The 24362-nt window shown below is 38.3% G+C and overlaps 1 protein-coding gene across 6 annotated transcripts in view; it reads left to right on the forward strand.

Annotated features, from left to right (window-relative positions):
* The window catches only part of COPG2 (coatomer protein complex subunit gamma 2), a 197789-nt gene that overhangs the window by 6616 nt on the left and 166811 nt on the right, over window positions 1-24362 (forward strand). For 5 of the 6 annotated variants that reach the window (XM_006088343.3, XM_023753521.1, XM_023753520.1 and 2 more), the window contains exon 5: window positions 11831-11910. In XM_006088343.3, the coding sequence (XP_006088405.1) occupies window positions 11831-11910 (80 nt within the window). Of the gene's footprint in view, window positions 1-11830; window positions 11911-14239; window positions 14428-24362 lie in introns of those variants that run through there. The other variant, XM_023753523.1, reaches the window with a different exon arrangement.

Below are 24362 nucleotides of genomic sequence, written 5' to 3' on the forward strand. Positions count from 1 at the left end.
CAAATGGCTGGTATTAGGAATTCCTATTGGATCCCAGGCAGGGTAGGTTCCTCCTCTTACTTTTTTGATGGCTTCTTGAATACATGAGAGGTGCAGGTCGCCCTTAGCTGTCTTGGTAAAACCTGAGGGCTTCCCTTACTTAACAATCAGAAAACACATACCCTCTTAGCTCGCGTGGTGATTTAAAAGTGTTTTTCCACCAAGCTGGTCCCCACCTCGGGCAAACGAATACAGGCAGGTTTGCACACATGTTTCTGTCTCCCACCCTGCTTGGCAAGATTCGTATCCTCATACAGACGTGTTGCCACCAACTTCCCCCCCCCGCGAGCTTGTGTGCCTCAAACTACCCTTCCCCTCTCGCCAGCCTGCTCACCCCCAACTGCCCCCCCTCCCCCCCGGCCTGCTTGCCCCCAACTGTCCTCCCCTCCTGGCCTGATTGCCCCTAACCGCTTCTGCCTCAGCCCCGCCACCATCGCTTTGTCTGGAAGGACATCCGGAAGGTCTCCTGGAAGCTCTCCCAGTCTAATTAGCATATTACCCTTTTATTAGTATAGATTATTATTAGAGGAATTAGATTAGAATGCTAGGCATTTCAAGCTATTGGAGTAGAGCCAAGGAGAAGGACTATTATAAAAATTACGGAAAAAGAACCCACTGAATGGATGAACATATTTGCCATTGATACCTCTGATAAGGGGTAAATATCCAAAATTTATAAAGAACTTACAAAGCTCAACACCAAAAAACCCAAACAATCCAATTTAAAAATGGGCAAAAGATGTAAATAAACACTTCTCCAATGAGGACATACAGATGGCCAATAGGCATATGAAAAGATGTTCAACATCACTATCATCAGAGAGATGCAAATTAAAACTGCAATGAGATATCACCTCACACCTGTTAGAATGGCTACCATTAATAAATCAACAAACAACAAATGTTGACCAGGATGTGAGGATGTGGAGAAAAGGGAACCCTTGTGCACTGTTAGTGGGAATGCAAACTGGTGCTGTTAACAGTATGAGTTTCCTTAAAAAATTAAAAATGGAACTGCCTTTTGACTCAGTGTTCCCACTGCTGGGAATATATCCTAAGAATCCTGCAACAACAATCAGAAAAAATATATGCACCCCTATGTTCATTGCAGCATTATTTACAATAGCCAAGTTTTGGAAGCAGCCCAACTGTCCTTGAGTAGATGAGTGGATAAAAAAAGCTGTGGTACATTTACACAATGGAATACTACTCTGCCGTAAAAAGGAAGAAAATTTTAATCTTTGCAACAGCATGGATGGATCTGGACAACTTTATGCTAAGTGAAATAAGGCAGTCAGAGAAAGACAAGTACTGTATGATTTCACTCATATGTGGAATCTAATGAACAAACTGGACTACCAAGCAAAATAGAGAAAACTCACAGATAGAGAGCAGGCAGACAGCTCTGGTGTGTGAGGAGGTGCTGGGCGGGGGTCGGGGGGGGGCGGGAAATGTGGAGAGGGAGGTGGAGGGATTGAACAAAAAAGAAAGAGAGAGAACTCATGGACATGGACTACAGTGTAGTGAATGGGGTGGAGGGAGTGGAGGTGGAAGAGGGCATAGAGGGGATAAAAGGTGGTGAAAAAATAAAATAAAAATAAACAATTATAAATAACCCCCCAAAAAGGTATGGAGGGCCGTTGCTTCTTTGTGGCTGTGAATGTGTAGGGCAAATATCTGGTGGTGGGCCTGTGGTTGCTGTTGCTCAGAAGATGGGCAGTTGGGAGGAGGAGCTGGATATGGAACAGGGAAGAGGATGCAGAGCAGGGAAGAAACAGAGTGAGAACAAACTTGAAGCCTCTACCACAGAGGTTGTATTAAAAAAGAAGGCATGACATAGTGTTCTAGGAAATGAATTGCGGAAATATAGGATTGTTTGACAGGACAGATGGCCCTTGAAGCTAGTGGTCATGAGTTTAAAGTATTACCAGGTAGCATGGTGAATTTTTTCTCCAGTTACAGGCTTCAGGTTAAGGCATGGAATGGTTAGGGTTGGGATTTTGCCAAGTTAGTAAAGAGAGAGAGGTGCAAAAAAGTTGAGTAATTGAAGTATTGACTATGGAATCTGTGTTTTGTTAGGAGGCAAGTAAGAACTGGGGCTGATTGAAATAGTAAAACGTTGATAGGATCAGGATGTAGGTCCTGATGGAATGAAAAGAGTTGTTGAAGTCAGGAGTGGTGATTGGAGAGTGAAATACTTGGAAATGAAATTATGAAAGGGATAACCTTATTGATAAAGTCTATGACAATAGAAGTGGGTGATGGCAATAGGAAGAAGGACAGGATATTGGAGGAGGAGAGATCAATTCCGAAGAGTGAGCAGAGTTTTAATATTGTCTGTATTGGTATTAAATTCACCAATAATTATTAGTGGGGTAATATTGGAGATAGTGATAGTGAACAAGGTAATAATATTTTTTCAATGTAAGGGAAGTAACCAGCATCTATATATGCAACCAGGAGTGGTGGGAGGTGATAAAGTCCAATAGCATAAGCTTTGAAGCCAGAGCTTTTAAGGGGAAGGATTTACAGTGAAAGAAGGCAATACAGTAATTTTGAAAAGGCAGTGAGGATGGACTTGGACAGCTTCCCCACCCCTCGGTGTGGTGGATGAGGGTTATAGGAGAGAAAACTACCATTTGAGAGGGCTGCAGGGGAATCTCAGGGGAGAGCCAGGTTTTAGAGAAAAGATGGGACGCTTCAGAGAAGAGTTAGGATGGAAGGAATTTTGCTGGAGAACATGGTGGAGGGGTTTGGGATTTGTGGAAGAGTAGAAGCTGGACTCAGATCAGGTGCTGTACCCAAATGCATGGTGGTGAGTAATGACCAGGATATGTTAGGGTTTTTTTTGGGTAGTGACTGAGGTAAATAATCATTGATTTAGAAGAATGTGAGCCCTAGCCCCGTGGTCGGCAAACTGTGGCTTGCGAGCCACATGCGGCTCTTTGGCCCCTTGAGTGTGGCTCTTCCTAAGCCTTAGGAGTACCCTAATTAAGTTAATAACAATATACCTACCTATATAGTTTAAGTTAAAAAAATTTGGCTCTCAAAAGAAATTTCAATCGTTGTACTGTTGATATTTGGCTCTGTTGACTAATGAGTTTGCCGACCACTGCCCTAGCCAGTTTGGCTAGGTGGTTAGAGCATCAGCCCATGAACTGAAGGGTCACTGTTTCCAGTCCATTCAAGGTCACATACCTCAGTTGTAGGCTCCATCCCCGCTTGGGGGAGGAAGCAGTCGAGACACACTGATGTTTCTCTCTCTCAATCTCTCTAAAAATCAGTGGGGAAAAAGTTCTCGGGTGAGGGTTAACAAAAAACAAACAACAAAAAACAAAAAAGAAGAAAAATAGAAGAATGTGAATTGGCATCTCTTTGTGGTTTTAGTTTACATTTTCATGATGACTATTAAATTTGAAACTCTTTTCATATGTTTAGTGACTATTTTATTTTCCTTCTCTGTGAATTATCTGTTCATATTCTTTGCTTATTTATAATCCTTCTATTGTTTTGTAAGTTTAAAATTTATTTTTATATTAAAAAATCAGTTTATTGAGTATAACTTGTATACAATTTTAAGTGTACAATTCAGTGAGTTTGGACCAATGTATAGAGTCATGGAACCATCACCACAGTCATGATATAGAAACGTTTCATCGCCCCAGAGTGTGGCCCCATATCCCTTAGTTGTCTCTCTTCTCCCTCACTCAACCCCTAGCACCTGGCAATCACTGATTGACTTTCTGACAACATAGTTTTGCATTTTCTAGACTTTTGTTTAATTTAATCATATAGTATATAGTCTTTTATGTCTTGGTTGTTGTTTTTGCTTAGCTTAAGAATTTTGAGATTAATTTAAGTTTTTGTGTGTTTCAGTAGTTTGTTCATTTTTATTGCTGAGTAGTATTCCATTGTATGGAGGTACTCTAATTTATCCATTCACGAGTTAATGGGTTGTTTCAGTTTATGGATATTACAAACAAAGCTGCTAAAACATTCAACTACAAGTCTCTGTGTGGATGGGCCTGTGCTTTTATTTTGTTTGGTTAATATCTAGAAGTGGCATTGTTGGATTGGCATTAATTATGAAAGTAGTAAGCATGTATATGTTTAGTGGCCATTTTACTTTCCTTCTCTGTGAATTGTGTTCATATTCTTTGCTTATTTATATTCCTCCTATTGATTTGTAAGTTTAAAATTTATTAAGCATGTATTAAGCAAATACATGTTTTTCGCCACCTTTATATCTTCTTGGGTGAAGTGTCTGTTCAAATCTTTTAATCAGGTTGTTTGTTTTCTTATTGGGTTGTACAGTTCTTTATATTCTCTGGATAAAAGACCTTTATCAGGTGTTTTGTAAGTATTTTCTTCCTGTGTGTGGCTTGCCTTTTGACTCACTTATCACTGTAGTTTTATTTTTTTTAAAGTATAATTTATATATAGTAAAATTCACCCTTTTTAGGATGAAGTTTTATGAGTTTTTACAAATGCATACAATAGCATTTCCACCACCACAATCAAGATTTAGAACATTTTCATCACTCTAACAAGTTCCCTCCTGCCTCTTTGTATATCTGTTATTCCTCTTATCCTCAGCCCTGGGCAACCAGTAATATCTCTTCTTTACTTAAAGTTTTTTCCCCTTTCTAGGAAGTCATGAGAATGATGTCATACTGTGTGATGCTTTTTGCGTCTTCTTTTCAGTCACTTAGCATTACTGAATTTGAGATTGATCCATTATTTGTATCAGTAGTTTACTCCTTTTTATTTCATTGTAGTATTTTGTACCTAAGTTTATCTGTTTACCAATTGAAGGATCTTTGGTTTGTTACCAGTTTTTGTTACCAGGTTATGAATAAAGTTGCTATAAACATTCATATACAAGTTTTTGAACATAAGTTTTTATTTCTCTTGGGTAATACATAGGAGTAGGATTGCTGGGTCAGATAATAGGTATAAGTATATTTAACTTTGTAAGAAAGTACTAACCCATTTTCCAAAGTGATTGCCATTCCCACCATGACTGTATAGTAAGTTCTAGTTGCTCTGCATTCTGGCCAGCACTTGGTATTATCTTTTTTTGTTTTGTTTTTAATCTCAGCCATTCTCAGAGTTGTGTAGTGGTACCTCATTGTAGTTTTATTTTGAATTTTCCTAATGACCCCCAAGCATATTTTCATGTGCTTTATTTGTCTTCATATATATTCCATCGTGAAGGATCTGTGCATATCTTTTGCCCATTTTTAATAATTTGGTTGTATATTTTCTTATTATTGAATTTTGAGAGGTCAGATTTCATTGTATGGATGTACCTAAGTTTATCTGTTTATCAGTTGAAGAATCTTTGGTTTGTTACCAGTTTTTGTTACTAGGTTATGAATAGAACTTGAGGCCCAGTGCATGAAATTTGTGCACGGGTATGGTCCCTAGGCTCTGCTAGTTTGTATCTTGGAATTTTTTCATTTCATCTAAATTGCTGAACTTTTTTGGCATAAAATTGTTCAAAATATGTATTCCCGTACTCTTTTGATGTTTGTACGATTTATAGTGATATCTCTTCTTTCATTCTGATATTGGTAAATTGTATCTACTCTCTTTTATTTTTGGAAAATTTGTCTATAGGTTTATAAACTTACTGGTTTCTTAACAGAACCAGCTTTTGTTTCATTGATTTGTCTCTGTTGTTTTTCTCTTCCAAACTAAGTGTGCAAAAAACTAGAATGCTAAAAAATCAAACCAGAGGAAGGGGAAAAAAAAGAAAAGTACAAATCATGTAATAGATGGTAGATAGATCATCATTATCTATATTAAATGTAAATGAAGAACACAAAAATATTTTTAAAAATCTATATTGAGTCATAAAGCAAGACAACACATTTCAAAGGAATGAAATTATATAGACTGTGTTCTATAATTACTGTGGATTAGTGTTGGACATCATAAAGGAGTAACGAGGTAATTCACCATATTTGGTATGGGTTTTTTTTCGTTGTTTTTTTTTTTACCATATGTTTTGATATTAGGAACACATTTCTGTTCTGTTTCCAGCCATGATGAAGTAGAGGGTCTAGATTTACCCTGCTATCATTAATACCTAGAAAATCAAACAAAATATATTAACCGGTAGTTTTCAGGCATTGAATTAATAGGTATCCCAGGACTGCAATTAAAGAAAAAGGAAAATAAGGTGAGCCCTTGGAGTACAGTAGCTCACTGCCCAGAGGCAGGTTACAGGCCTCAAGTCAGGAAGAGCATACCCAGTTGAGAAGACGTGGAGTTGGAGAGGCTAAGAAAGCTCAAATTTGAAGGGCAGAGTAAGAGAGAAGAGGGAGGGAGGGAAGAAAGAAAGGCAGGAGATAGTTTCAGCAATTTACTGAGTGCCCCTCTTTATTTTTTGGATAAGAACTGATCTGTGCATATGTAAAAGGAAACTACTCAAGGCCAAAGGAAGAATCACCAGAATACCAGGCTAAGAATAGTTCATATTCCCTCCCAGTGAAAGTGGAAAGACCTTGTCATCTGGTATAGTTCTCAGGAAGATATCACCTCAGTAATCTATCTATATATATAAAAGTCTAATATGCAAAGTGTCCCTACGGGAGTTCGACCAGGAGACCGGGAGTTTGATCGCTCGCTATGACGTGCACTGATGACCAGGGGGTGGCGTGGAACGAAGCAAGTCCCGGCCGGCAGCTGGCAACCAGGGAAGGGAGGCCCTGGCGGCAGCTGGAAGGCCCCGATCAGCCCTGATCACTGGCCAGGCCTAGGGACCCTACCAGTGCATGAATTTCATGCACCAGGACTCTAGTGGGAATATATTAGCCTCAGACTAAAGCTTTAAACCTCTTACAAGCCTGAAACGTGAAAAACTGATCCCAGGTAACTTAACTTCATGATAGAGTAAACAATATATACAATATTATGTAAAATATACAGCAAAATTCAGCGCCTAACAACATAAACTTCACAATGTATAGCATGTAATAAAAAATTATTCATAATCTGGAGAAAAATGCATCAACACACACGAACCCAGAAATAATAAAGACGATGGATGTGCAGGTAATGACGTTAAAATAGCTATTCTAGATATGGTCTAGATCAGCGGTTTCCAACCTTTCGGACCTCACGGACCACCAGTGGTCCACGGACCACCGGTTAGTGACTGCTGGTCTAGATGCTTAAGAATGTTTAGAAAGACATAACAAGAATGAGAAGCAAAATAAAACATCTAGAGACACTCAGAAATTTTTAAAAAGCTATCTATCTATTTATCATTGGGTTAAATACACTGCATTGGGTTAATAGCAGATTAAAGACTACAGGAGGAAAAATCAGTGAATTTGAAGATAGAAACTATCCAAAATGAAACAGAAAAGAGACTGAATAAAAATAAACAGAACAGCAGCAACAACATGTGGAATAATAGTTTCGAAGTTCTATTTAGTGTTTAGCCTAGAAATTGCAACATGGACTTTTGACTTATCAAAAGTCTAATATTCATCTTTACCTTTTACCTGTTCGTGGACATTTGAGAACCTTAGGATGCTTCGTACTTAATATATGTGTGAGTATATAAACAGTGTATGTCATAACCGCGGTTTCTGTTCATGCACATTTACTCATGTCTTTACCACTTTTCAATAAAGGATTTTATTTTATTTTTTAGCAGTTATAGGTTCACAGCAAAATTAAGAGGAAGGTACAGAGATTTTCCATATACCCCCTGTCCCCTCACATGCACAGCCTCCCCATTATCAACATTCCCCAAAGTGGTACATTTGTTACAATTGACGAACCTACATTGATACAGTAAAACCTCGATATAACAGACTAATTTGGGAGAGGGGGGTGTCCGTTAAATCCGAAAGTCTGATATATATAATAAAGTAGGTTTTCTGAATGCATATGTTAAAAAATTAACAAATTAGTTAGTTTACCTGTTTTTTACTTATGTAGATATGTTCGTGCAATTAAAATTATGAATGAAAAGTTTAATTTCACAGAAGTTTTCTGTATGTATTACTGTAATACATATAGGAGTTTTCTATATGTATTACTGTTTAACTTTATACTGAATAGGTCTAGCAAATGAATGCATTCACCAGTCACCGAGAGTAAACAAGTGCACACGCCTGGGCATGGCTTAGCGCATGTGGGAACATCAGCCCACACGTGTTAATAAAACTGCTGCAGAAAGTCCCGCCAGGGAACAACAGGACCAGTTACTGAGTGCAGTGCGGTGTGATCACATGCTTATCACTCACCTGAACATTGTTTATGAGCAATGACACTTGAATTTAAATATGTATGTAGACTAGAGTTGTCAATACGTAATACTTATTTATGTTGGTGAAATTATTACAGTGTTTTTTCCAACATATGGCCTATTCACTAAAATTTGTTAAAAGTAACAGTGAATTAATAACAAAAAATAACCTGTTAATTTAGTTATAAGCAAATCTCGGTTAAAAGCATTTAAAAATTGACAGGGTGTTCATTTTCACATAGGACATACAGACTAGAAATTTTATCCATTAAATCTGAAGTCCGTTAAATTGAGGTCTGCAAAATTAAGGGTTTACTGTACCTCATAGTGACCCAGAGTCCATAGTTTATGTTGGTGTTCAGTCCTGGTGTATGTATATTCTATGGGTTTTGACATCCACAGAGTGTATAATGCTATCCATTCATTATGAAAATATCACACAGTATTTTCACTACCCTAAAAATCCTTTGTACTCCACTTAACTCCCCCCTAACTCCATTCCCTCCTCACTAATACCCAGCAATTATGGATCTTTTTACTGTCTCCATAAGTTTGCCTTTTATAGAATACCATATAGTTGGACTTATACAACATACAGTATAGCCTTTTCAGATTGGCTTCTTTCACTTGTTAATTAATATGCATTTAAGTTTCCTCCATATCTTTTCATGGCTTGATAGCTCATTTATTTTTAATGCTGAATCATATTCTATTGTCTGGATGTACCACAGTTTATCCATTCATCTACTAAAGGACATTGGTTCCTTTCAACTTCTGGCAGGTATGAATGTAAAGCCGCTGTAAACATCCTTGTGCAGATTTTTACGTGGACATAAGTTTTCAACTCTTTTGGGTAAATATCAAGGGGCACTATTGCTGGATCATATGGTAATAGTATACTTAGTTTGTAAGAAACCATCAAAACATCTTCTGAAGCGACTGTACTATTTTTGTGACCACCCTCAGTGAATGAGAGTTCTTGTCATTTGCTGTTGTCAGTGCTCTGGATTCTGGCCATTCTATTAGGAGTATTAGTGGTATCTCATTTTAATTTGCCTTTCCCTGATGACATATGTGGAGCATCTTTTTATATATTTACTTACCACCCATATATCTTCCTAAGTGAGGTGTCTGTTAAGGTCTTTGGTCCATTTTTAAATCAGGTTGTTTTCTTATTTTTGACTTGTAAGATTTTTAAAAATATATATTTTTATTGATTTCAGAGAGGAAAGAAGAGGAAGAATGAGAGAGAGAAACATCAATAATGAGAGAGAATCATTGATTGGCTGCCTCTTGCACATCCCCCACTGGGGATCGAGCCCGCAAGTCGGGCATGTGCCCTGACTGGGAATTGAACCGTCATGACCTCTGGTTCATAGGTCAATGCTCAAGCACTGAGCTATGCCGGGCAGGCTAAGATTTTTTTAAAATATGTTTTGGATAACAGTCCCTTCTCTGATATGTGTTCTGAAAGTATTTTCTTCCAGTCTGTGGCTTGTTCATACTCTTGAATACTGTCTTTTGCACAGAAGTTTTTAATTTTAATAAAGGCCAGCTTATCAATTATTTCTATTATGATCATTCCTTGGGTATTATACTGGTATTTAAAAAGTCATCTCCATTCCCAGAGTTATCTAGGTTTTCTTCTAAGTTTTACTTGCATTTTATATTTAGGTCTGTGATCCATTTGAAGTTAATTTTTGTGAATGGTGTAAGGTCAGTCTAGATTTAATTTTTTGCATGTGGATGTCCAGTTATTTCAGTACCATTTGTTGAAGAGTTTGTCTTTGTGCCAATGTATGGCCTTTTCTCTTAAGCCAAAGATCTGTTGACTATATTTATGTGGGTGTATCTCTGGGTGGTCTGTTCTATTCCATTGATCAATTTGTCTATTCTTTTGCCAATACCACACTGTCTTGTTACTATTTACCACTTTTTTCTTTCTACTCTTCATTTCTTGCTATACTTCTGAATTATTATCTAGAATAATTTTCCCTGTGCCTGAAGAATATACCTTCTTAGACTTTATTCTATGCCAGTAGGACCCTGGCCTTGTATTTCTGTAGCTAGGAGTTGTTTGTTTTTCCATTTTTGGCACCTATAAATTGCCCTTTATTTTGTCCTGGGCTATATATTTAAAATTTTTGTTCCTATTTTATTTAGCATCTCTGTATATTTGTTTAGGCAATATGTTTTAGTAGGTATGAGCCCAACTTTGTCAATACTTTGTATTGTCACTTAAAAAATTTTAGTCATTTTGTTGGGTATTTGAAATGTGGTTTTAATTTTTTTCTATCTTCAGTTTTATTCTCCTTCATGGTAGATTTTTATTTTTATATTCAGCTCTGAAGTTTTATTCTTATTTTCTGTTTTCTTCTCCTAGTAGTTTCACATGGAGATATCTGCCTTGTACTGGCTTTCTCTTTTTAGGAGTTTTTTTTTGTGTGTGTGTTTAATCACCATGAGAACCCTCACACTCTTGTTCCTTTTTCTTATTGGGCTCAGTAGTCTCCACTAGATTCTTTCTATAGCTTAGACTCTGAGGCTGGGTCTGATGTATTTGAGTTTCACTACTTATAGACATTTGAAGTTACTTGGTAGAGAATGAGACTAGACAGGCCAGAGGAACCAATGCTCATAGTGTATGGATAAATCAGAGATCCAGGTGAGGAGAAAGGGTAGACAAAACTTTATTATTGTTAGCTTAACATGTATTTTAGATCTAGGTATCTAGAAATGTTAATAGTTGAAAATGAGAGTTAGTTATACAACCACGGATACTTTAAGGAAAACATCTGTATATGATGAACTAAGGAAAATGCAGAGTCTGCCCATCCCTTTATATTTTTATTTTTAAAGAATTTAAAAAATACACTTCCCGGGACAAGTCTTTAACAGGTGAAATAAGCCACTCAGAGAAAGACAAGTACCACATAATCTCACTTATATGAGGAATCTAAAGAACAGAATGAACTGATGAACAAAATAGGACCAGAGGCATGGATACATGGAACAGACTGACAGATCTCAGAGGGAAAGAGGATGAGGAGGATGGGAATTGATCAACCAAAGAATATATCTGCATATATGTATAACCCATGGACACAGACAATAGTGTGGTGAAGACCCAGGGGGGCGGGGGCAGGATGGAGGAAGGCAAAGGGGGGGAAGATGGGGACACATGCAATAGAGTCAACAATAAAAAGAAAATCTTAAGTCTTTGGACTCACACTGCCCAAGTCCAACTTTGGGTCTCTTTACATAAAAATCCAGATAATTAACTGAAATTTTGAGTTTTCATCTAGGTGTTTTCCAATGTCAGTGCAGCAACTACTTGTGTTTAGGATATAGTTGTATTCTGAGTATTTTCTTACCCAGATATTTTTGAAAGGACTTTTTTGGGTGGATGAGAATCTTTTTAAGAAAAACTTCCTAAATATATCTACTTGGTGTTCTCATTTCAAACATTTTAGAAAGCTATTTTCTTAGGAATAACCTGTTGCCTTTTATAAATAATTTCAGCAAATATTGAGAAGAATGTGCTACCTTACCATCAAAGAAATGGCTAACATCTCTGAGGATGTCATCATTGTCACAAGCAGGTAAGTGAATGGTCAAAACCTAGGGTGGAATACTTATTTATTTAGTGGGAATGCTTGTTGTTCTCTTGATATTAATTTTACTTGTTTGACTGTAAGAAAGTCAATAGGAATTTAAAAGAATATAATATCTCAAAGCATTCTTTTCTGAAATGTGTTGTCATGTAAAAACCATCCCTATCTGATAACATGATAGATATGATTAAATTTTAAATGTTTAAAACATATGTAAACAAAACTAAAGAGTTGTGTTACACTGAAATAAAATATTTACATCAGAATATTTATAATAGAAAGAACTCCTCTACTTGAAAAAATTCCAAGTGATAATTCATAAAATAACCAATATAAAGGTTCAAAATATCTTTAGTTGTTTTCAGAAAATGTAACCAGAAAATGTAAATGAGTTATGATATTTTTACTCCTCAAATTGGCAAAAGAAAAAAGACAGTCATTACTTGTAAGGGAGACCATTTTGTATACAGAAAGAAGGTAGAAAAAGAAATTGATTCAGTTTCTCTAAAAAGCAGTTTGGCAACTTTTGTTGAATCAGCCGTGGGCAAACTACGGCCCTCGGGCCGGATCCGGCCCGTTTGAAATGAATAAAACTAAAAAAAAAAAAAGACCGTACCCTTTTATGTAATGATGTTTACTTTGAATTTATATTAGTTCACACAAACACTCCATCCATGCTTTTGTTCCGGCTCTCCGGTCCAGTTTAAGAACCCATTGTGGCCCGCGAGTCAAAACGTTTGCCCAACCCTGGGTTGAATGTTTGAAAGGGTTTATCCCTTTGACCCAATAATGCCACATCTATGCAACAATGTTCAGAAAATAATCAGAGAGAGCACCGAAAGACTTGTATACAGTGATGTTCACTGCAACACTGTTTACACTGGCAAAAAGGATAAAACAACTTAAATGCCTAATGATTACTTAATCATATTTCATAATCTGATTTTTAATTTTTTGAAAATATTTTGAAACATCCTTTTTTTTATTTCAGAGAGGAAGGGAGAGAGAGAGATAGATTGAAACATCAGTGATGAGAAAGAATCATTGAGCGGCCTCCTCCTGCACGCCCCACACTGGGCATCGAGCCCACAACTCGGGCATGTGCCTTTACCAGGAATCGAACCATGGCCTCCTGGTCCATTGGTTAATGCTCAACCACTGAGCCACGCCAGCTGGGCTGAAATATCTTTAGTGATGTGGAAAAGTCCTCAATATAGGGCTGGATGAGAGTTGGATTCAAGTCTACATATTCCATATAGTTTCACTTTAAAAAAAATATTTTATATATGTACATAAAACATGTGGATGGAAATGCACTGATATATTATCAGGAGGTTATTTCTGGATATTTGGGGTTGTGGCTAGTTATTTTCTTTAAACTTTTGATCATTTCCAAATGTCCTAGAATGAGTATGTATAATTTAGAGTTCTAAAATATGTAACAGATGCTATTTAAAAAATAATTGCCTTCTTAATTATAACTCACTGAAGTGAATATGGCTTTGGTAAAACAAAATAAATTTTGGAGGTGGGTGCTTATGTTTAACCAGCAGTTGTGTTGACTGTAGTTTCAATTTCCAGAGCTTTCAGCTGGAAGCTGAAAGGCAGTGTAAATAGTCACTGAAACAAAATAGGCTAGAGTAGCTGGTGTTGGTTCAGTAGTTCGACAGTGGCAGGGCTGGTGTCTCTTGAATTCTCGTGGATATTCTCACATTATTGCAAAATAGATACCTGAATTACTGGAAGTGCACCATTCAAGGTGGGTGGGGTACTGGGAAGGGGGCCAGGGAGGGCAGCACCATCTGGATGACTCTTTTATCAGTTTTATGCAATAGCTTTTCCCAAGGCAATTTTTAGATTTCATTTGGCACAGCTGTATTATATGACCATCCTTAGGCGTTCGGGAAAGTGAGTATTTAGTTTTTATAGCCCAAGTATTAGGGGCAGGCAAGGAAGAACGGGTTGGAAATAGGTATCGGGTTAGCCAATGAACAGTGTCTGCCACAAGAAAGACATAGGAAATCTTCACTAGATCAGCTAGCTTCACTAAATATTGGAAAAATTGAAAATAGATTAGTCAACTATTGATTGAGAGTTTTTTGTTTGTTTAATTGCTAATATTCCCTCTGAATCTTATTAGGCTGCCTTAAATTATGGTTGGTTTTTTGTTCATTTTAAGTGATTAGTAAATGTGGTAGGTAGAATAATAATGCCCCTCCCCCCCTCAAAGATAGCCCCGTCCTGATTCCCAAAACCTGTGACTATGTTACATCACGTGGCGGAAGGGAGTGAAAGTTGCTGATCAGCAGGTAGGGAGAGTATCCTGGATTATCCAGATGGGCCCAATATAAGGCTAAGGGTCCTTAAAAGGGGAAGAGGGAGGCAGGAGGAAGGGTCATAGGGAGATGTGTTGACGGAAGCCAGGTCAGAGAGATGCAGTCTTGCTGGATTTGGAGATGGAGGAAGGGGGCCGTGAGCCAAGGACTTTTGTTTGGGATGGAAAAGGTAAGGAATGGGCTCACCCCTACAGCCTTCAGAGAGGAATGCAGCCCTGCTGACACCTTGATTTTAGCCCAGTGCAACCTGTTTTGGACTTCTAACTTACAGAGCTGAAAGATAAAGAAATGAATGTCTTAACCAGGGGTGGGCAAACTTTTTGACTCCAGGGCCACAATGGGTTCTTAAACTGGACCGGAGGGCCGGAACAAAAGCATGGATGGAGTGTTTGTGTGACCTAATATAAATTCAAAGTAAACATCATTACATAAAAGGGTACGGTCTTTTTTTTTTTTTTAGTTTTATTCATTTCAAACGGGCCGGATCCGCCCGCTGGCTGTAGTTTGCCCACGGCTGTCTTAAGCCTTTAAGTTTGTGGTAATTTGTTACAGCAGCAATAGAAAACCAGTAGGGTCTTGCAATATAGAAGTGTATCAAGTGAATATGTTGTGTACCTTAAACTTACATAATGTTATATGTCAATTATATCTCAAAGCTAGAAAAATAAGAACAGAAAACTAATAGAGATTTTGTTACCTGGAAGTGCTGCTTATTAGATAACAAATATCTAAAAATGTAGAAGTGGCTTTGGAATTGAGCAGTGAGCAGCTGCTGGAAATATTTTGAAGAGCATGATAGAAAAAGCCTGTATTGACTTGAACAGACCGTTACTAGAAATGTGGATGTCAATGACTCTGCTACAGAGAAGTGACTGTCCGTGTAAATATGGGCCTTGCCCTGGCTGGTGCTCAGTGGTTAGAGCATTGGCCCACATACCCAAGGGTTTTGGATTTTGGTTCTGGCAAGGGCATGTACCTGGGTTGCCGGTTCATTCCTTGCCCCAGTGGGGTGCCTGTGGGAGGCAACCAATCGATGTGTCTCTTTACATCGATATTTTTTCTCTCTCTTCCCACCTCCCCTTCCCCTCCCTTCCACTCTAAAAGCAATGGAAAAATATCCTCAGGTGAGGATTAAAAAATAATAATAAAATAAAATATGGGCCTTAAAGGTGCTGCTAGTGAAAACTCAGAAGAAAATGGGGAAGATGATAGAAACTGGAGGAAAGGGGATCCCTGTTATGTAGTGACAGAAAGTTGGTGGAATTGTGTCCTGCAGTTATGTGGCAAGCAGGACTTCTAATCAATGAAACTGAGATTTCTAAACAGTGTTGAGGTGCGGCCTGGTTTTTTTTTGTGACAGTAAATTTGGGAGTAGAGAAATAAATTTAAGAGAGACCTGTTAAACAAGAACCAGGAGTTCTTTACAAAAATAAAATAATTGTATTATACAGTAAACCCTCAATTTTGTGGACCTTGATTTAATGGACTTTGAATTTAACGGTCAACATTTCTGGTCCGTGTGTCATATGTGAAAAGTAACATCCTTTTAATTTTTTGTTTCTGTTGTTAATCCTCACCCAAGGATATTTTTTTCATTGATTATTAGAGAGGGGAAGGGAGGCGAGGAGGAGGGAGGAAGGAAACAGGGAGGGAGTAGGCCGGATCAAACCTACAACCCAGGTACATGCCCTTGACCTGGAATCGAAACCGAGACCCTTTGTGTGTGGGCTGACACTGTAACCATGGAGCAACACCAGCCAGGGCCACCCTGTTAATTATAAAAAGCTATTAACCAAGATTTGCTTATAATTAGGTTAACAGGTTAGTTTGTTATTAATTCACTGTTACATTTTTAAAATTCACTGTTATTTTTAACAAATTTTAGTGAATAGGCCATATGCTGGAAAAAAAACTAGTAATTTCGCTGACAAAAATAAATATTACATATCTCCCCCTCTAATCTACACATTGAAATCCAAGAGTCACTGCTCACAAACAATGTTTGGCGAACGATTAGCACGTGATCACTGCATCGGGGGCGGTGATTGGTCCTGTTGTTCCCTGGGGTGACTTTCTGCAGCAGTTTTAACTCGTGTGAGCCGATGTTCCACGTGCGCTAAGCCACGCCCCAGCCGTGTGCACCTGTTGACTCTCGTTGATGTGAATGCATGCATTTGCTAGACCTACTCAGTATAAAGTTAAAATGACTGTAATATAGCAAACCTTTCTGTGAAATTAAACTTTTCATACATACTTAAATTTTAATTACACAGTCATGTCATGTCTAGATAAGTGAAAACAGCTAAAGGAACTAATTTGTCAATTTTTTAACATATACATTTGGAAAACCTACTTTTTTATATAACGGACTTTCGGCTTTAACGGACACCTCCTTGCCTGAGTCTGTTATATCGAGGTTTTGTACACCTGAAACTAACACAATGTTATATGTCAATTATACCTTTTAAGAAAAAGGAACTAGTAGTTCTTAATTTTGGAAATTCTTAGCCTACCAAAATGGCAAAGGATGTTAAAATAAAGATCCAGTAGGAAAACATGCTGTAGAGAAAAAGTCAAAGGGGTTACTCTATAGTCTTTTGCTAAAACCTCAGAAAGATTGAAAGGTCAGAGTACTCACTTACACAAAAAACTCTGAAGAGATCAAGGGTGGGACTCAGATTCCCTCAGCTTCTAAGGAGAAGCCAAAAATAGAGGCGGGAATATCCAGACAAGATCTCTGGGGGGGCCTCTTGTCTAATGGAGGGCGCATATGGTAGTCCCACAGGCTCTTGAGGGTCTTCGAGCAGCAACATTGACAGTTTGAACTAAAGGGAACAGAGGACAAAGTGAAAGAAGGCTGTCAGAGCCCCAAACTCTGCAAGCAGGAAACATGCTGCCCGCTGTAAACAGGAAGGGTGGCCCTGAGGGCAGAAGCGCAGGCCCATTGGTGGAGCTGGTAAGTATAGAGAATTCTGCCTAGGACTTGAGCCCTTTTCCAGTTTGCCTGTCTGGATTTCAGATTTGCATGAGACCAGTGACTCTTCTTCCTCCATTTCTCTCTTTTTGAACAGGAATGATTATATCTGTTACCTATGGCAGTTCTACTCTTGTATTGGGAGCCAAGAACATCTAGTTTTATAGGTTCACAGGTGGAGAGGAATTTTGCCTCAGGATAGATGGATTATATCCAGAGTCTCACCCATACCTCATTTGGTTGATTTTGATGATATGATTGGGACTTTTGAGTGAAATTTAGGTGAGATTTGGACTTTGCATTGATGCTGTTGTCAACCTAAGAAACGTCCAAACTTGTAAGAATTTTTATGAGTTTATTTGAGCCAAACTGATGACAATTGCCGGGAAGCAAAACCTCAACGGATTGAGAAAATGCTCTGGAAAATGGCAGTTTTGCACCTTATTTTATACATTACAGTAAAAGGAGGAGGTATAAGTGGATTACATGAAATCCACGTAATAGATTAGGGAGGTGGGAGAAAGCTCGGGGGTGAGGTGGGTGAGCAAACCTCAGGAATTGGATAAAAAGTAAAATAATACACATATTTCTCTTATATAGGTGGGTACAGGGTAGTTAACAATCAACACGATAACAATAACAATGAGGGGATGTGTGGTCCCTGCTCTGGTGTGGTAGTTGTGCTTTGGAATGGGGGGGTGCGGAAGGGCATTATTTTGTAATTCCAAAGGCATGGTATCAGGTGTGTTATCCTAGATGCAAAAAGACAACAGACAGGCTCAGTTAAGGTGAAGATTGACAGTTGTTAGGGAAAAATACTGCCCTAGGATATGACTACCCACCTTGAACTGCTTTTAGTCAGAAAGTTTTAATTTCAGACCATCCTGTGTAGTTACTTTAGGTCTCTGAGTTTGTAAGGCGGCCACGCAGGCCTCCTTTGAGTCTGTCAGGTTTAGTGTGTGGCCCTTTTTGGTCCACATGTCCCTCTTTTGATTATAAATCCAAAGGATGCATTGATGACCAACCTTGTGTTTGGATAATGAGGTCCCAGGGTGCTAGGAAGGCTTATTCCTAGGAAGTCTCAGAATCAGCATCTGTCTTGCTGAATGATGGACCATTGGGGATGGGGCAAGACAGGAACCTTGGATGGAAGTCAAGGCCAAATTTTCTCAAAAGTGAAAAGTAGATAAATGGGAAGCATTCAGATCTTAAGGGCCTTTATTAAGAAAAATACTCTGGGTCATTTCTAACCTATAAGCTATCATGATCCAAGTTTTGTTGCCTAATTTTCCTATGTATTTTGCATCTAGTATAGCATTCACTTATAGTTTGAGGACATACCTTACATCTTTCCAGTTTTCATAATCTGACCATGAGATGGATTCCTATTTACTGTGACCCATCTACTTCCATTGGAAGCACTGGTGTGCTGTGTTGATCTGACTTCCACTAGTTCTGCAATTGGAAGCTGTAACCTTAAGTTTTAATCAGAACCAAGGCTGTAAGAACACAATGCTATAAATTACAATTACCATTTAAAATTTCAGAGGCCAAGAGGACAGTAAGAGTTTCAAGATTTCCTGTGCCTCAGTAGTAGTTATAGAGGGCCATGTTTTTATGCCATTTCAGCTTCTACCTGAATTAATATAGTAATCTTTGTTGGGTTAAGGGGTAAGTATATTCCCATAATTAGATTCTGGAATTTATATGTAAAATTCCTTCCTTATATTGTTTTTCACTAACTTTCTACAACTGTCCTCCGCTTAGTTTGTCTCTTTTTATTCCTTCAAAAATATCCAGCTTATTAGGACAAACTATTTTAACTTCTCTTAAAAATATACACATCTTTTTCCTTCTTTTTGCAATAGCATTTTTTCTAAATTTCAAAAGAGAAGCTTATAAAAAAAAGAGTATTATAACACCTTCAGCAATTATTAACAGTTGGGCTATATACACAAGGTTTGAGAAAAGCCTAAAGAACAAATATAATAATTATTCTTAATATTAGCAGACAGGTAAATACATTCAAACAAATAAAATTCAACATCAATTTGTAGGTATACCTTTCCTTGTCCATGTCTTGGGATAGCTGTCTATTTTTTTTTAATATATTTTATTGATTTCTTACAGAGAGGAAGGGAGAGGGATAGAGAGTTAGAAACATCGATGAGAGAGAAACATCGATCAGCTGCCTCCTGCACATCTCCCACTGGGGATGTGTCCGCAACCCAGGTACATGCCCTTGACTGGAATCGAACCTGGGACCTTTCAGTCTGCAGGCCGACGCTCTATCCACTGAGCCAAACTGGTTTCGGCAGCTGTCTATTTTTGATGTTGTCAATTTCTCATCCTGGAGAAATCTTTAAATCTCCACTGTAGGAAGAGGCAAGTGTCAGAGACAGGGGCAGATGTCCATTTGTGGTTAAGCACCTGATAAGGTCCCATCCAATAATGTTGGAGAGAGTTTTTGATGAATGTCTCTTCCAATGGACAAAAAGCTCCTGGTTGTAAGTTGTGGTCTTTGAAGTCTTCATCTTCCAGGAGTGCACTGTGGAATGAATGTTACTAATTTATCAGTTTCTATAAGCTGGTTAATGAGCCCTTGATAATACAGAATGTCTTCTTTTAGTAAAGTTGATTCATATGTCCCTTCATCTTGATTCATAGGGCAGCTGGTGGACTATTTCATAAAGAGAAAGACTGTGTTTATCAAAAGAAGTAGATTTCAGGTTGAGGATCAGTATAGGGAGAGCTTTTGGCCACGGGAGATGAAAAGTTTCTGAAAATTTATCTAGTTGAGTTTTAATTGTACCATTCGTATGTAGTAGTTATAGAGGGCCATGTTGAGGGAGAATTGAGGGTGATAGGCACAATGAAAATATTATAGAATAGGCCACGTGTTACAAATTGATTGCATTATTTGACCAGTATAATGAGTCCCTCAGTCACTGTAATCAGAGGGAATTCCCCAATTGGGAATTAATTTTTTTTTCTAATAGTTTACCTACCATTAAGGGTGTGGCTCCCTTGCCAGGGAATGTCTCAACGAATACAAATAATAGCTAACACATATTTCTGTTCTTTAGATGGTGGCATTTGGATAAAATTCAGTTACCATACTTCAAATGGATCTAAAGGAAGTGGGAAATGTCCTTGGAACCTGTGGAATGATTTCTCGGGGTTATATTTGGATAAATAGAATATGTGCTGTACAGTTTTTGAGTTACAGTAGCAGTAATATTTTTTACTTCATGAAATTATTTTTTTCAAGACCCAATGTTTTAGCTTATGTACATATTAAAGTATAGGTAATTAAACCACCATATGTGAGATTGATTTCTGACAAGTTGTATCTGTTTGCCTGAGACAAAGGTTCTCCCTTTTAGTTGTCATATTCTCTTTTCTTCAGCAGCTGTCCATGGGAACTATAAGATTTTTCTTTTTTTAAATTAATTTAAAGGGAAGTAAGGTGAGTCTCAGGTCTGGATAATTTGGCTGTTTAATGCTGCCGATCTAGCTGTAGCATTAGCTAGTAATTTCCTTTTGTTTCCATGGTGGCAGCTATTTAGAATGTTCTGGAATTTGGATAACTGCTAATTGTTTCAATTTCTGTATGACATCTAATAATTTTACAACCTATTTTCCATTCTTTATGGGCTGCCCTGAGGAAATTAAGAAACCTTGGTACTTCAACAATATTCTAAAGTTGTGAGCGACACCAAAGGCATAGCTACTATAGGTGTAAATATTGGCTATTTGATCTTTGGCCAATTGACAAGTTCAAGTTGTAACAATTCAGCTTGCTGGGCAGATTTTTTTTAGGTAGTTATTTCATGTCTAGCTTGGTAACATACCTGTTTATCTTTCAGAGATCCATTTGTAAGCCAGATTAAGTCAGCACTATCAAGGAGTTTCCTATAAACCATTCCTATGAATAAGAAGGTGACCAGTAAGCAAAACACTTTCATGGATGTCTTCATCCTGTAAAGAAAGTAACATAGTTGCTGGGTTGATTGTAACATCAAGTTCAAGTAAAATAGGTGCAGGTGGCAAGAGTCAGTCGGCTGACAGAATATTGAGTATGATAAGAATTTAGTGGAGTTCAACACAATCCTATATAATAAAAAGCTAATATGCAAATTGACCAAAAAGCGGAATGACCAGTCGCTATGACACACACTGACCACCAGGGGGTAGATGCTCAACACAGGAGATGCCACCTGGTGGTCAGAGCGCTCCCACAGAGGGAACACCGCTCGGCAAGAAGCCCTGAGCAGGGCTCATGGCTGGCAAGAGCAGCCGTGGTGGCTGGAGCCTCTCCCATCTCTGCTGAGCTAAGAAGCAGGGAGCGGGCCTAAGCTGGCAGTCGGAGATTCCCTGAGGGCTACTGGACTGCAAGAGGGTGCAGGCCAGGCTGAGATACCTCCCCACCCCCGAGTGCATGAATCTCGCGCACCGGGCTTCTAGTGAGAAATATAAACAAAAGAGAGCCCATAACTATCTTTTCTGTTTGCTTAACAACATGTCTATAGAAGAGATGGCTGTTATGCAGGGAGGGAGCCCTTTGGCTACTGAGTCTAATTGCTGACTATAATAGCCTGTAGTTCTATGATAATCTGTATATTTTTAATTTTTTAAAAAAGTATTTGCTTTATTTTTAATGTGTGTTTTTTTAAATTGATTTCAAAGAGATAGAAACATCTAATGATGAGAGAGATAACTGTTCAGCTGCCTCCTGCATACCCCCTACTGGGGATCGAGCCCACAACCCAGGCATATGCCCCGGTTGGAAATCAAACCATGATCTTCTGGTTCACTGGTCAACACTCAACCACTGAGCCACACCGACTGGGCCTGTATATTTTTTAGTTAAAACTCCTTTATTTTCATGTATAAAAAGTTGGAAAGTTTATAATTAAGGTGTCCCAGAGTGGAAGCTTTAGATGATTCTTTAGAGATTTTATAGCTTGTTTCCCTTCTGGGTTCCACTGAATTGGGTCAGGTCAATTTGACTTTAATAGACATATAGAGGCTGGGCAATTAATGAAAAATTTGGAACCCAATTGTGACAATATCCAGTCTAACCCAGGAATTCTCTAAGCTGCTTTCTTGGTTTTGGAAGAGGAAAAAATAGAATTCCTCTGAATCTTTCAGGGTTAATTAGTAGCCCATTTTTAGAGATGAGATGGCCAAGGTATTTTAGTTGAGGTAAGCAGAATTGAAGCTTATCCTTTGAGACCTTATGTCCTTTTATAGCTAGCTATTGTTATAGACAAATTGTGTCCTTTTTCCAGTCTAGTAATGTCCTAGAGCATACAAGTAAATTATTCACATACTAGAGGCCCCATGCAAGAATTTGTGCACAGGTGGGATCCTTCGGCCTGGCCGTGGATCGGGGCTGATTGGGGCCGTCCGGCTGGCGGGGGGGAGGGACCGTGGGAGGTTGGCTGTGGGAGCGCACTGACCACCAGGGAGCAGCTTCTGCATTGAGCGTCTGCCCCCTGGTCATAGCTACCAGCCGGTCGTCCGGTCGTAATGGTCGCTTAGGCTTTTATATATATAGATTGGATTAGAGTAAAATCTTGTTAAATTTTTTTCTAGAGATTTTACATCATTTAAGTAAGCTTTTAGTATCTAAGAGAAATAGGTGGGACTTTGTATATCTCTAAGGCATTACTGTTTAAGTAAACTTGTAATCTTCCCAGGTGAAAGCAAAGACGTATTGACTGTCTTTTTCTGCTGGAATGCTGAAAAAGGCACCACACAAATCTATTACTGAAAGCTATTGGCAGTCCACAGGAATAGCTGATAATAGGTTATTGAATTTGGAACCACAGGATGTTTGGGAATAATTGTTTTATTTATAGCTATGAGATTTTGTACTAATCTCCCTTCTTTGAGTTTCCTTATTGGAAGGAAAGGAAAATTACAGGGGCTCTTGCATGGAATTGTAAGCCCCTTTAAAAAAGTAATCTTGTATATTGGGCTGACTTCCAGCTTGTGCATAAAGAATATTGGTGATTGGAAAAGGCCTGTAGTTGCATTGGAATGTCCTGTAACAAGCATTCAGTTCCTCTTGTGAGGGAGGTTTCTTTAAAATCATTTTTCCCCCAATTGGTTCAGTACCTGATTTATTGACTTCTAAATACATTTCACCCTTCTGGAAAAAGGGTAGTGGGCATCATTAGTTTCAAGAAAATCTTGCCCTCTCAGGTGAATTGAGGCAGATTTGATTTATGTATATTCCTGTAACATTCACTAGTTAGAAGGGGACAGGTTCTCCCTTCCTCTCTGAAATCAATAAAAAAAGAAAAAAACAGACATTGGTAATTAGATATCCCTACCATTTGCACAGAAGCTTTACTCCACCGTAGGTGTGGTTAAGAACAGATAAAGTAGCCCCAGTATTTGAATGACCTTAGTAATTTCCCCCTTTTTATGGTAGATTTTAATTTTTCTTAAACTATCAGTAAAGGGGAAAACATCCTCAGAGCAAATCTGTGCTTGTTTTTCTCTCTTTTTAAATTTTCTCTTTATAAACCCTATTTCAGCTTCCTATAGTCCTTTTTAAGGTGGCCTGGCTTTCTACAGATTCCTCTATAGTTTCCCAGCAGACTGTATTTAGCAATTCTGTTGCCAGAAACCAGTAGGTATATTAATTGGAATAGGTCAGAATATCCAGGATTACATGTTCTAAACAGTTAAGTTAAATTCCTTTATAAACCCATCAGTGTCCCTGAGAAAATCGGGGAACAGTTGCTGGTTCCTCTCTGCCTGAGACCAGATTTTCTGCAAAGGGAGCTGCTAGAATCCCTGGATTATCCTTATCTGAATTCCTATTCTCATTTTCCCTTAGGTCAGTGGAGAGTGATAGTGCAGGAGATACCGAGGAGATAGAAGGGAAGGAGGAAGGGAGGGGCAGGGTAAGTCAGGACAAGGAAGCTCAGAGAGCAAATATAGTGGAGCCGTGGAAGGTGGAAGAATGAGAAGTTGGCATTTATTAGCTTCAGAAGCCTTCTTTAGTTCAGAGCCAGTCTCTAAAATTTCTTATTTCTTTTAAAAACAATTTATGCTCTTCCTAGAAGTTTTCAATTTCCTAATCAAGATATGTTTTCCATTCATTCAGTTTA

The sequence above is a fragment of the Myotis lucifugus genome, unplaced genomic scaffold, assembly GCF_000147115.1.
Source record: "Myotis lucifugus unplaced genomic scaffold, Myoluc2.0 scaffold_46, whole genome shotgun sequence".
Lineage (NCBI taxonomy): Eukaryota > Metazoa > Chordata > Mammalia > Chiroptera > Vespertilionidae > Myotis > Myotis lucifugus.